General features: G+C 40.5%; 2 protein-coding genes across 2 annotated transcripts; both read left to right on the top strand.

The window, feature by feature from the left end:
- The first annotated feature begins 344 nt into the window (after positions 1 to 344).
- Positions 345 to 4875, top strand: LOC138197442 (extracellular calcium-sensing receptor-like). The gene is made up of 11 exons (XM_069148280.1): positions 345 to 561; positions 716 to 954; positions 1072 to 1163; positions 1316 to 1495; positions 1604 to 1792; positions 1871 to 2413; positions 2556 to 2765; positions 2862 to 2985; positions 3064 to 3257; positions 3343 to 3624; positions 3934 to 4875. Exons 1-11 carry the CDS (start codon positions 401 to 403, stop codon positions 4354 to 4356), a joined length of 2637 nt encoding a protein of 878 aa, XP_069004381.1. The 5' UTR covers positions 345 to 400; the 3' UTR covers positions 4357 to 4875.
- A 3743-nt stretch (positions 4876 to 8618) lies between these two features.
- On the top strand, positions 8619 to 12921 carry LOC138197443 (extracellular calcium-sensing receptor-like). Its single transcript, XM_069148281.1, has 11 exons — positions 8619 to 8779; positions 8925 to 9163; positions 9272 to 9363; positions 9503 to 9682; positions 9791 to 9979; positions 10058 to 10600; positions 10743 to 10952; positions 11049 to 11172; positions 11251 to 11444; positions 11530 to 11811; positions 12129 to 12921. Exons 1-11 carry the CDS (start codon positions 8619 to 8621, stop codon positions 12549 to 12551), a joined length of 2637 nt encoding a protein of 878 aa, XP_069004382.1. The 3' UTR covers positions 12552 to 12921.
- The last annotated feature ends 1654 nt before the right edge of the window (positions 12922 to 14575 follow it).

Raw genomic sequence — 14575 nt, 5'->3', positions numbered from 1 at the left:
AACCTCACCTCAACACCTCACATACAGGGAGGGAGGGAGGTATGTGTTAGTCAGGATACCATTTTCAGACTTAAACTTATCATTGAAGATTTTTAACCAAGTGAAAGATGTTTGTTTTTATTAGTTTTTCTTTTTGAAGGTAACTAAGATGAGGCTATAATGTTATATTTAGAAATGTAGAATGCATTTAATGTACTCTGCAGTCAGGCTTGATGAAGTATTTTTGTGTTGAATTGTATTTGAAACTGACAGAATTTATTGCAATTAATACATTTTTTGATGTTCCTGTATGTGTTAACTGTCCAGCAGAGCTGCTTCCATGTCTTGGTTTTCCCGGCTCCTTTCTCAGTGGCTCTCCCTGCTGCTTCTCAGTGGAGTCGGCAGACGGATAGGACTGGAGATGGTTCAGGCAACAGTGTGCACCCAGTGGGCTGCACCGGACAACAAGAGCCTCTTCCAAGATGGAGATGTGATTATCGGCGGATTTTTTAATCTTTATTATTTACCTTCAGTTGGAGAACAAGACTTCACCAAGATGCCACATTATGAACCTTGTACCAGGTAAAACCTAATCACAATGTGCACTTTTGTTACAATATGTAAAGTGTTTTTTTTTAATGGTATTATATGATATAATATCATATTATGACTTTTACTCACATAACCTTTCACAGGTTATTCAATACACTATGTGTTTCTCCTCCTGTGGTCTCAGTTTAGATCTAGAGTCATTAAAGTTCATGTATGCTATGGTGTTTGCGGTGGAGGAAATCAATCGTAACAGCACCCTGCTGCCGGGAGTGAAGCTAGGTTACCGTATACTTAATAGCTGTGCTCGATACCCCTGGGCTCTGCAAGGACCTCTATCCCTGGTCGGAGGAGACGCACACAGCTGCAACCTACAAGCCTCTATGCTTCATTCTGCAACTTACCGACAACCTGGAGACACAGCAGGTTTGACTTGATATCAGATATGAGCAATTAACATTTGTTACATCAGAGAGAAAACAACTGATTTTCACTGCAGCATGAAAAAAAATGTTTGTATATAATTATTTGTTTAATCATCAGGTGGTCAGCCTGTTCCTTTGCTCATTGGTGGTGCTGCATCTACAACAAGCATAATGCTGTCCAGAATCCTGGGGCCTCTTTCTGTACCCCTTGTGAGTTTCTTTACCTGAAGAAATATAAATCTCTGATGAGACTTTTAATACTACGTTAGGAGGCTGATCCATTGGTTTAAGTTTTTAAAGAAAATAAACATTTTATTATTGCTTCAAAAACTGTAAAAATAATATTTGTTTTTTGCCCTCAGATCAGTTATTTTTCAAGCTGCCCCTGTCTTAGTGATAGGTCCAAATTTCCCAACTTCTTCAGAACAATCCCCAGTGATGTTTATCAAGCTCGAGCCATCGCACAACTGGCCATACGTCTCCACTGGACTTGGATTGGAGCTATGGTTGAAAACAATGATTATGGTCAATTTGCGATGCAGGTATATATCTTGTTACTGTACGGTTAAATGTCTGTTAAAGTCTGTCATGTCTCTCTTTTACGAAGAAATAACATGAACATATTTGTTGTTTTGGCCTCCATATTTCAGGTATTTCAGGAAGAGATTGAGGGTAAAGGAGTATGTTTGGAATTCATAGAGACTGTCGGCAGAGAAACTATTGTGAATGATGCCAAACGTGCAGCACTCACAATTCAGGCTTCGACTGCAAGAGTGATTGTCATCTTTTGCTGGTATACAGATGTGAAAAGACTATTTCAGGAACTGGCTGAGAGAAATGTGAGCAAATGGTGTAGAAACATGATGGCAGGTGTTTTTCTTGTAAGTCTTCTTTATTTCAGTGTCCTCTCACTGTAGGTGACTGACAAACAGTTTCTGGCCAGTGAGGCTTGGAGCACCAGTGATGATCTTCTCCACGATCTCACCATCTCCAATGTGGCAACTGGTGTTGTTGGTGTGGCCATTCGAAGTTCAACAATACCTGGATTTGGCAACTATCTCAGAAGTTTGAACCCCATTTCTCATCCTTATGATGAATTCTTGAGAGAATTCTGGGAGAAAGAGTTTGGATGCAGTTATGGGGACAGTTCGCTCTTTGCATATCGCTCTTCACCCCTCAGGACACTGTCTGACGATCCGTCAAATGTTTCTACCTCAGTGCCTGTAAAGGGGTTCCTTCACAAAGTTTCTCTCCCTCCCTGTAGTGGCACAGAGTCCATGGAGGGAGTGCAGCGTCCCTTTACGGACACCTCCCAGCTAAGAGTGGCGTATAACGTGTACCTTGCAGTTTATGCAGCAGCCCACGCCCTTCACAGCCTTCTCTCCTGCCCCAACACAGAAGGCCCTCCAGGAAACAACAGCTCCACCTGCTCCTATCCAAAACACATCCAACCCACAGAGGTGCAACACAACTGTCACAGTGTCACCAACAAGAGCGATTGTTGTTCAAGTTTTCACTAATTCAATGTGTTTTTTAAAAACATTTATACTTTGGATACTGATTTTTTTTGTTAACAGTTTCTTCAACATTTGCCGCTTTCAGCTCTCACAGCACCTGAACAAAGTGAACATCACCACACCACAAGGGGAGATGTTTTATTTTGATGGAGCCGACATTCCTGCAAAGTACGACCTTGTGAACTGGCAGAAAACCCCCGAGGGGACACTGAAACTTGTCTTGATTGGTCACGTTGATGGTTTTGACCTCCACCTTAATGAATCAGCTATTCAGTGGAGCACAGGGTCAAATCAGGTAGTCAGATCAAACAACTATTTCAAAGCTTTTAAGAACATTGCGACAGAAAATAATGTCAATTCACATGTTGAAGTCATATGGCTTTTTGTTTAGGTGCCTGTTTCAGTGTGCAGTGAGATCTGCCCCCCAGGTACCCGAAAGGCCAACAGGAAAGGAGAACCTGTCTGCTGTTTTGACTGCATCCTGTGTGCTGAAGGGGAGATCAACAATAAAACTGGTGAGGAAATATGAACGTTGCCCATCTGAGTTCTGGTCCTGTTCTCAGCCCTGTTTCCTCTCTATCCACTCTGTCTAGGTTCCCTTCACTGTGAGCCGTGTCCATCTGAGTTCTGGTCCAATGTTGAAAGAACTGCCTGCATCCCTCGACAGCTGGACTTTCTATCCTTCAATGAGACCTTGGGCATCACTCTGACCACAGCAGCTGTGTCTGGTGCTGTTGTCACAACAGCTGTGTTTGTGGTTTTTCTTCACTACCGTCAAACACCAATGGTGAGAACCCGGCATAATATCACAGAGTTTATGGTATGCTGTCTTTCTGTCATATTCCTTTCTTTTGTTGTTTTGCCACCTCAAGGTACGAGCCAACAACTCCGAACTGAGCTTCCTGCTTCTCGTGTCACTGAAGCTCTGCTTCTTGTGCACCTTGGTGTTCATCGGTCGTCCATCAGTCTGGTCTTGCCGGTTCCAGCAGGCTGCTTTTGGGATCAGCTTTGTACTTTGTATTTCCTGCCTCCTGGTAAAAACAATAGTGGTTCTGGCTATTTTCCGCTCAGCTCGGCCCGGTGCTGAAGCCTTGATGAAGTGGTTTGGTCCGGGCCAACAAAGAGGAAGTGTCTGTTTCTTCACCTGTATACAGGTATGTATATTTTTTATTGGTTAAATAATGGAAACATTCATTAATATTATATGTTACAGTAATTTCATTGCATGCATGAGGTATAATAATCACTTACTGGTTGCTGCTTGTATTTGTAGGTATATTGGAGCAAAACAAAATTGCGAGGAACAAATACTTAACAACATTTAACTATTTCATTTTAAATGTATTTTAGTACCTGGTTCATACAAGAAAATGATACTGGACATCGTAAGCTGTATTATAAAGTATTTCTTCATATTTTATTAGCAGCTTTATAACTTTGAAATGTGTTTTCTTTTCATCCAGGTTATCATCTGTGCAGTGTGGCTGTCCCTCAGCCCCCCCATGCCTCAACGTGACCTGGGTTTCCAAGGGTCAAAGGTCACGGTGGAGTGTGCCATGGAATCTGTGGTGGGCTTCTGTCTGCTTTTGGGTTACATTGGCCTGCTGGCCTGCACCTGCCTCCTCTTGGCCTTTCTTGCACGGAAACTCCCTGATAACTTCAACGAGGCCAAACTGATCACCTTCAGCATGCTGATTTTCTGTGCTGTTTGGGTGGCCTTTGTGCCTGCTTATGTTAGCTCTCCTGGGAAGTATGTGGTCGTTGTAGAAATCTTTGCAATTCTGGCCTCCAGCTATGGTTTACTGTTCTGTATTTTTGCCCCAAAATGTTTCATTATTCTTTTGAGGCCTGACAGAAACACTAAGAAACACATGATGGCTAGATAGTTTTCCTGGCATGAATTTGATCATATGACTCTTTATCATGTCCCACCAATTCCTCTTGTGGAGCCCTTTGGTGAACAATATAAGACCTACGTTGACCTGCATCATGCACATATTTATGTTTATGTGTAATGCCAATTCCTTTCATTTAGATATTGCCAACTCTTAATGTACCACAAATTTCCAGCTTTTATTGCTAATTGAATAACTAATATTTCTGCTGTTGTGCTGACAATCAATGCTCCTGTAATACTGAAGCAAAATGTAGATTTAAACACACGTAAATGGGATTTTGTATCAATGTGGGTAGGTTGGTTTCTTTTCCTGTTTTTATTAAATATTGTATCTGAGCTGGATAAAACTCTGCGCCAGTTTCTCAGAAAACATAAAATTCTGATAAATCTAACAACGTTAATTACTTTCATATACATTTTTCAATGAAGGTTATAGCTTTCATACTGTGCTGTTTTATAATATCATATACATTAATTGATTGAAAGTGAAAAATAAAGAAGTATTACTTTCTTCTACTGACTGAGTACATGTTCCATGGTATAACTGCTAATCCATTCATCAGCTTGGATAATAGGGTGCTGGATCCCATCCCAGCCGACTTTGGGCTGGGGAGATAACCCCTGTATTTATGACGAGTCAGTCACATCCAACCAGTCATAGTCACACCTATAGGCCAGTTACCTCAAACCGTGGAAGGAACTTACATAGATCGAGCAAGCAAGCTCAAATGCTAACATATAAAATTCACAAATCACTTTAAAGATGGAACAATATGAGGAATGCAGGGGCTGGCGACATGGACATCATTGTTTCTGTTAAGCTGCATGTACCAAAAATATTACACTATTTAATGATGTTTTTGCTCTACATCTTCAGCAGCTGTGCAACATCCTTCGCTTTCCCTTCTATGAGTTTAAGAATAAACTCTAATTGTAATATACAGTAACTAACTTATGGCTAAAATACAATAAAAGTACCACTGTGTAAATAATCTATTCTCTCGTTGAAAAATGTCAATTCCTGTCTAAATACAGATTAGAATGAACCATACAGAATGAGAGTTTTAATGGTTTGTATATTGGCAACCATGTATACACTATTTAACAAAGTACAACCAATATATATAAAGCTAAATGCATACCGCCCTTCTTCTTATTAAGAAAATCATCACAGGACTTGCCTTGGTTTAAAATAGACATGCCGTTTCCGTGTTCTTAGTTCTTGTTGGCATAAATGATTGCTGACTAAGGATGGGCATTTCAAGCAAAAATAATTATTCGCAATTCTCTCAGAACTATTCTATTTTTAATTGATTAAACATTACCTCATGGCATTCTTGAGATGTCATGTTCATGAGAATGGGGCATACGTATGTATGGACGGACAGACGGACAACCCAAAAACATGAAGTCTCTAGCTATGGCGACCGCTGGCACAGAGGCATAAAAAAAACAAAACAACTGAGCTCATTACAGCTGTCACTTTTTCCACCTCCAAGTTAAGAGTGTCATTGTGTTCAGTTTTGTTTCAGCTGTCTAAAATGAGGTTTTGTCAGTGAAGATATTCCAGGCTCAACTTCAAATTATTTGCCGGTCTGCTTTGGAGTGAATGTACTATTTAATCCTTGAGAAGCCGGTAAGCCTGTTAACAAGACAGCTTGTGCCGGAGTTGCTTGTTTACTTGTATGCGTACTTTAAGAATTAGGTTTATCATGACATTGCCCCAGCCACCTGAAAGGACTCACAGATAACTTATCGAAGCATTTATTTTATTGGGAAGAGGGATTATGATGAAAAACAATGCTTGATTGTATTGTCTGGATTTGATCTGTTGCTAAAGCGGCATGTTTTTAACACTGAGCTCACACCAAACTTTACATAATCTTAAAACAAGTCGTTGCTGACACAAGCAAAATGCTGATCATACAGTCGAGAACTAAGTTACATCAAACTTAATTAAGAAAGGTTAAGGTAGGTAGGAGGGACTGATGAGCCACAGGTGTGCAATTCCTCATCTCCATCATTGTTTATTTCACAAGCAATTAAACCCAATTAAATACTAACAGTTAAAAGTCACAAAGGAGGCTGTGTGCATATTTGTTTGCTGTTTTAATTGTTTTGCAGATCATAGGTGACATCATGTTGTCTACATTTTTCGGCAAAAGCAGGTATATTTTAATACTGTAGCAGCAAACCAACCTTTAGAACAGACTGACTGTTGAAGCAACTTAAAAATATGAGGAAGTTAAACACAAAATCTCGGGGAAAAGCTATACAGTTGCAGCTGCCGCAGGAAGGATGTGGCAAAAAAAATCTCTGCCTGTGAATTTCTTGCCCAAGTTGAAAGGCGCATTATATCAACTGAAGTGTTTTTTAACAGATTTTTCTATCTCACATTCTCACGGCAGGATATTTGCAGTAGGGAATCTAATTCAGTCACATATGCAATTCAAATAGATGTGTGCGAGTTGGAAAAACAATTTACGAGCACAGTGTTTGAGCAACGATGACAACCTCCTGTAATGTTTTTACAAACGTAATGCAACAGATGAATACAGGACGACTGAATGTGAAGTGATGATGTTCAAACCTTAGCAGATGTTAGCATATGTGAGCTTCCCAAATCAAAAAAAAAATCCTGTACTAAACCTTGTTCAAACACAAAACAACGTTTCATTCCTCCCGCAGAACGGTAGACAACAAGCTACAACTTAGATTTCAGTATGAGTCGTCCTTGGAGCTGAACTGAAAACACTGGTCTTTGTGCAAAGATCCTATAAAAAATATTCAATAACTTCAGTCTTATTTTGTGTTGGCTCACTAAAATCACTTCACACATTAATGATCTCCTGTTGTTTTTTTCCCAATTAAAAGGATGACAAATCTTAAATACCTGAGTTAAGAGTTGTAGTATAATCAACAAGTTACAACAATGTCTAGCAATATACTAGGTTTTGAAGTCTTGGAATATGAAACAGCAGCCTTTCGGTCTGGTAGCCATTGACCACTGTGTGATTTTGGTGGTATATGCTATTGCATAGATCGATGTCCCTTAGCAAATGCACATGCGCGAAAGCCTGCACACATGCAAACACATTCAGAGAGTGAGGAAAAAAGCTGGGATTTTCATTGTTTTATGAATGTATTCAGGTTTTGGGTACAGGTGGGTGGATGTAGTGTTCTTGGGTTTAAAGTCAGATTGAGTCAAATCACTGGTCACTCCTCCCAAGCTCGTCCAAATATATACTTCTGGATACAAAAAAACAATATGGCAACGGCCAAAATGCTAAACTTGAGGCATTAAAACGGCAGTTCACAAACCAATGGGTGACTCCACCTTAGGCCGCCATTTGGTTTCTATCACAGACCTTTTTTGACTTGTCGTTGTAAGGAAGCACAGGTGTATTAATGATGGACGCGTTCCACGAAAGGAAAGTTCTGCTTTTTTGCATGATGTGTCACTACCACGGATTACTCTGGACACTTAATGGAACTGAGCCATTATTAAAACACCTGTGCATTACCTACAGTGACAAATCTAAATATCTGCCATGACAAAGGTGGGTAGTGCCATCATGTCAGTATTTTTTGCACTCATTCACTCAATAAGTAATATATTCTGTTTTCCCTCATGACCCCCTGGGGGATCCAAACCTGCAGATTAGGTACTACTGATCTACAGGAAACATACTGTACACAAACTACTGCTAACCTCATGAATGCTAATCACTTGCTAGCCTTCACAGTTTTTTTTTTTACCATGACTCTAGAGAGGAATAACTTTGTGTCGTCTGCTGCTTCGGTCATCACTTTCACCTCCTTGCAAAAGGCGTTACACCTGTTATAAAACCTCACATCAACACCTCACATACAGAGAGGGAGGGAGGGAGGTATGTGTTAGTCAGGATACCATTTTCAGACTTAAACTTATCATTGAAGATTTTTAACCAAGTGAAAGATGTTTGTTTTTATTAGTTTTTCTTTTTGAAGGTAACTAAGATGAGGCTATAATGTTATATTTAGAAATGTAGAATGCATTTAATGTACTCTGCAGTCAGGCTTGATGAAGTATTTTTGCGTTGAATTGTATTTGAAACTGACAGAATTTATTGCAATTAATGCATATTTTGATGTTCCTGTATGTGTTAACTGTCCAGCAGAGCTGCATCCATGTCTTGGTTTCCCCGGCTCCTCTCTCAGTGGCTCTCCCTGCTGCTTCTCAGTGGAGTCGGCAGACGGATAGGACTGGAGATGGTTCAGGCAACAGTGTGCACCCAGTGGGCTGCACCGGGAAACAAGAGCCTCTTCCAGGATGGAGATGTGATTATCGGCGGATTTTTTAATCTTTATTATATACCTTCAGTTGGAGAACAAGACTTCACCAAGATGCCACATTATGAACCTTGTACCGGGTAAAACCTAATCGCACTGTGCATTTTTGTTAAAATGCTTTTTTTTTATGATATTATATGATATCTTATCATATTATGACTTTTACTCACATAACCTTTCACAGGTTATTCAATACACTATGTGTTTCTCCTCCCGTGGTCTCAGTTTAGATCTAGAGTCTTTAAAGTTCATGTATGCTATGGTGTTTGCGGTGGAGGAAATCAATCGTAACAGCACCCTGCTGCCGGGAGTGAAGCTAGGTTACCGTATACTTGACAGCTGTGGACGATACCCCTGGGCTCTGCAAGGACCTCTATCCCTGGTCGGAGGAGACGCACACAGCTGCAACCTACCAGCCTCTATGCTTCATTCTGCAACTTACCAACAACCTGGAGACACAGCAGGTTTGACTTGATATCAGATATGAGCAATTAACATTTGTTACATCAGAGAGAAAACAACTGATTTTCACTGTAGCATGAATTTTTTTTTCTTATTTGTCTAATCATCAGGTGGTCAGCCTGTTCCTTTGCTCATTGGTGGTGCTGCATCTACAACGGGCATAATGCTGTCCAGAATCCTGGGGCCTCTTTCTGTACCCGTTGTGAGTTGAAGAAATATAAAACTCTGATGAGACTTTCTCATAGTATATTAAGAGGCTTGTTTAACCTTTTAAAGAAAAGAAAAAATGGTATTATTGCTGCAAAAACTTTGTCAAAATTGCATTTGTGTTTTGCCCTCAGATCAGCTACTTGGCAAGCTGCCCCTGTCTTAGTGATAGGTCCAAGTTTCCCAACTTCTTCAGAACAGTCCCCAGTGATGTTTATCAAGCTCGAGCCATCGCACAACTGGCCATACGTCTCCACTGGACTTGGATTGGAGCTATGGTTGTAAACAATGATTATGGTCAATTTGCGATGCAGGTATATATCTTGTTACTGTACGGTTAAATGTCTGTTAAAGTCTGTCATGTCTCTCTTTTACGAAGAAATAACATGAACATATTTGTTGTTTTGGCCTCCATATTTCAGGTATTTCAGGAAGAGATTGAGGGTAAAGGAGTATGTTTGGAATTCATAGAGACTGTCGGCAGAGAAACTATTGTGAATGATGCCAAACGTGCAGCACTCACAATTCAGGCTTCGACTGCAAGAGTGATTGTCATCTTTTGCTGGTATACAGATGTGAAAAGACTATTTCAGGAACTGGCTGAGAGAAATGTGAGCAAATGGTGTAGAAACATGATGGCAGGTGTTTTTCTTGTAAGTCTTCTTTATTTCAGTGTCCTCTCACTGTAGGTGACTGACAAACAGTTTCTGGCCAGTGAGGCTTGGAGCACCAGTGATGATCTTCTCCACGATCTCACCATCTCCAATGTGGCAACTGGTGTTGTTGGTGTGGCCATTCGAAGTTCAACAATACCTGGATTTGGCAACTATCTCAGAAGTTTGAACCCCATTTCTCATCCTTATGATGAATTCTTGAGAGAATTCTGGGAGAAAGAGTTTGGATGCAGTTATGGGGACAGTTCACTCTTTGCATATCGCTCTTCACCCCTCAGGACACTGTCTGACGATCCGTCAAATGTTTCTACCTCAGTGCCTGTAAAGGGGTTCCTTCACAAAGTTTCTCTCCCTCCCTGTAGTGGCACAGAGTCCATGGAGGGAGCGCAGCGTCCCTTTACGGACACCTCCCAGCTCAGGGTATCGTATAACGTGTACCTTGCAGTTTATGCAGCAGCCCACGCCCTTCACAGCCTTCTCTCCTGCCCCAACACAGAAGGCCCTCCAGGAAACAACAGCTCCACCTGCTCCTCTCCAAAACACATCCAACCCACAGAGGTGCAACAAAACTGTCATGGTGTCACCAACAAGAGCGATTGTTGTTCAAGTTTTCACGAAGTCAATGTGTTTTTTAAAAACATTTATACTTTGGATACTGATTTTTTTTGTTAACAGTTTCTTCAACATTTGCCGCTTTCAGCTCTCACAGTACCTGAACAAAGTGAACATCACCACACCACAAGGGGAGATGTTTTATTTTGATGGAGCCGACATTCCTGCAAAGTACGACCTTGTGAACTGGCAGAAAACCCCCGAGGGGACACTGAAACTTGTCTTGATTGGTCACGTTGATGGTTTTGACCTCCACCTTAACGAATCAGCTATTCAGTGGAGCACAGGGTCAAATCAGGTAGTCAGATCAAACAACTATTTCAAAGCTTTTAAGAACATTGTGACAGAAAATAATGTCAATTCATATGTTGAAGTCATATGGCTTTTTGTTTAGGTGCCTGTTTCAGTGTGCAGTGAGATCTGCCCCCCAGGTACCCGAAAGGCCAACAGGAAAGGAGAACCTGTCTGCTGTTTTGACTGCATCCTGTGTGCTGAAGGGGAGATCAACAATAAAACTGGTGAGGAAATATGAACGTTGCCCATCTGAGTTCTGGTCCTGTTCTCAGCCCTGTTTCCTCTCTATCCACTCTGTCTAGGTTCCCTTCACTGTGAGCCGTGTCCATCTGAGTTCTGGTCCAATGTTGAAAGAACTGCCTGCATCCCTCGACAGCTGGACTTTCTATCCTTCAATGAGACCTTGGGCATCACTCTGACCACAGCAGCTGTGTCTGGTGCTGTTGTCACAACAGCTGTGTTTGTGGTTTTTCTTCACTACCGTCAAACACCAATGGTGAGAACCCGGCATAATATCACAGAGTTTATGGTATGCTGTTTTTCTGTCATATTCCTTTCTTTTGTTGTTTTGCCACCTCAAGGTACGAGCCAACAACTCTGAACTGAGCTTCCTGCTTCTCGTGTCACTGAAGCTCTGCTTCTTGTGCTCCTTGGTGTTCATCGGTCGTCCATCAGTCTGGTCTTGTCGGTTCCAGCAGGCTGCTTTTGGGATCATCTTTGTACTTTGTATTTCCTGCCTCCTGGTAAAAACCATAGTGGTTCTGGCTATTTTCCGCTCAGCTCGGCCCGGTGCTGAAGCCTTGATGAAGTGGTTTGGTCCGGGCCAACAAAGAGGAAGTGTCTGTTTCTTCACCTGTATACAGGTATGTATATTTTTTTATTGGTTAAATAATGGTAACATTTGGTAATATTACATATTATGTGTTACAGTAATTTCATTGCATGCATCAGGTATAATAATCACTTACTGGTTGCTGCTTGTATTTGTAGGTATATTGGAGGAAAACAAAATTGTCAGGAACAAATACTTAACAACATTTAACTATTTCATTTTAAATGTATTTTAGTACCTGGTTCATACAAGAAAATGATACTGGACATCGTAAGCTGTATTATAAAGTATTTCTTCACATTTTATTAGCAGCTTTATAACTTTGAAATGTGTTTTCCTTTCATCCAGGTTATCATCTGTGCAGTATGGCTGTCCCTCAGCCCCCCCACGCCTCGACGTGACCTGGGTTTCCAAGGGTCAAAGGTCACGGTGGAGTGTGCCATGGAATCTGTGGTGGGCTTCTGTCTGCTTTTGGGTTACATTGGCCTGCTGGCCTGCACCTGCCTCCTCTTGGCTTTTCTTGCACGGAAACTCCCTGATAACTTCAACGAGGCCAAACTGATCACCTTCAGCATGCTGATTTTCTGTGCTGTTTGGGTGGCCTTTGTGCCTGCTTATGTTAGCTCTCCTGGGAAGTATGTGGTCGTTGTAGAAATCTTTGCAATTCTGGCCTCCAGCTATGGTTTACTGTTCTGTATTTTTGCCCCAAAATGTTTCATTATTCTTTTGAGGCCTGACAGAAACACTAAGAAACACATGATGGCTAGATAGTGTTCCTGGCATGAATTTGATCATATGACTCTTTATCATGTCCCACCAATTCCTCTTGTGGAGCCCTTTGGTGAACAATATAAGACCTACGTTGACCTGCATCATGCACATATTTATGTTTATGTGTAATGCCAATTCCTTTCATTTAGATAATGCTAACCCTTAATGTACCTCAAATTGCCAGCTTTTATTGCTAATTGAATAACTAATATTTCTGCTGTTGTGCTGACAATCAATGCTCCTGTAATACTGAAGCAAAATGTAGATTTAAACACACGTAAATGGGATTTTGTATCAATGTGGGTAGGTTGGTTTCTTTTCCTGTTTTTATTAAATATTGTATCTGAGCTGGATAAAACTCTGCACCAGTTTCTCAGAAAACATAAAATTCTGATAAATCTAACAATGTTAATTACTTTCATATACATTTTTCAACGAAGGTTATAGCTTTCATACTGTGCTGTTTTATAATATCATATACATTAATTGATTGAAAGTGAAAAATAAAGAAGTATTACTTTCTTCTACTGACTGAGTACATGTTCCATGGTATAACTGCTAATCCATTCATCAGCTTGGATAATAGGGTGCTGGAATGGGATCCAGCACCCTATTATTGGTTTTATTATTATTATTGAGTTGCTTGTTTACTTGTATGCATACTTTAAGAAGGAGGTTTATCATGACGTTCAGGAGCTTTGACATTGCCCCAGTCACCTGAAAGGACTCACAGATAATTTATCTAAGCATTTATTTTGTTGGCAAGAGGGATTATGATGAAAAACAATGCTTGATTGTATTGTCTGGATTTGATCTGTTGCTAAAGCTGCATGTTTTTAACACTGAGCTCACATCAAACTTTACATAATCTTAAACAAGTCGTTGCTGACACAAGCAAAATGCTGATCTCACAGTTGAGAACTAAGTTACATCAAACTTAATTAAGAAAGGTTGAGGTAGGTAGGAGGGACTGATGAGCCACAGGTGTGCAATTCCTCATCTCCATCATTGTTTATTTCACAAGCAATTAAACCCAATTAAATACTAACAGTTAAAAGTCGCAAAGGGACCAGGAGGCTGTGTGCATATTTGTTTGCTGTTTTAATTGTTTTGCAGATCATAGGTGACATCATGTTGTCAACATTTTTTGGTAAAAAGCAGGTGTATTTTAATACTGTAGCAGCAAACCAACCTTTAGAACAGACTGGCTGTTGAAGCAACTTAAAAATACGAGGAAGTTAAACACAAAATCTCGGGGAAAAGCTATACAGTTGGAGCTGCCGCAGGAAGGATGTGGCAAAAAAAAAAAAAATCTCTGCCTGTGAATTTCTTGCCCAAGTTGCGCATTATATCAACTGAAGTGTTTTTTAACAGATTTTTCTACCTCACATTCTCACGGCAGGATATTTGCAGTCGGGATTCTAATTCAGTCACATATGCAATTCAAATAGATGTGTGCGAGTTGGAAAAACAACTTATGAGCACGGTGTTTGAGCAAAGATGACACCTCCTGTAATGTTTTTACAAACGTAATGCATCAGCTGAATACAGGACGACTGTGAATGTGAAGTGATGATGTTCAAACCTACAGCTGAGTGGTGCCAGTCAAATACACTGACCACCAGTCAGCTTCCAGAATACACTGTTACGTTTACACCTGACACTGCTGACTTTTCTTAACAAAAGGAGGAGAGCAGAGAAGAGGGATCTGCCTTATCTCTTCAGAAACAATATTATTTCACGCTACAGACTCTTCATATTCATACGTTAATTTAAACACCTGTGAGTGAAGCATATAAATAAGAAACTTTATGCTTACTGTGCTGAAACACTAAACTGATAATGAGAGCTCGTCTGTAACAACAAGCACCAGGAAGTCAACAGTGAAGCAACAATGGAGGTCACGTTTTCAGGATTATCATTTGCCGAAGTGAAATTAGCTCTGCAATTCCACATGAGTGTCGCACAGCAATGTTATAGCAAAAACACTCATTTCATGGGAGGTCAAGGAAACACAACTTTGG

This window comes from Embiotoca jacksoni, unplaced genomic scaffold (genome assembly GCF_022577435.1).
Source record: "Embiotoca jacksoni isolate LCO1_2020_lvr unplaced genomic scaffold, fEmbJac1.0.p SCAF_14, whole genome shotgun sequence".
In the NCBI taxonomy this organism is placed as follows: Eukaryota; Metazoa; Chordata; class Actinopteri; family Embiotocidae; genus Embiotoca; species Embiotoca jacksoni.
Note: the sequence above shows the minus strand (reverse complement) of the source record. Positions and strands in the feature narration are given on the sequence as shown.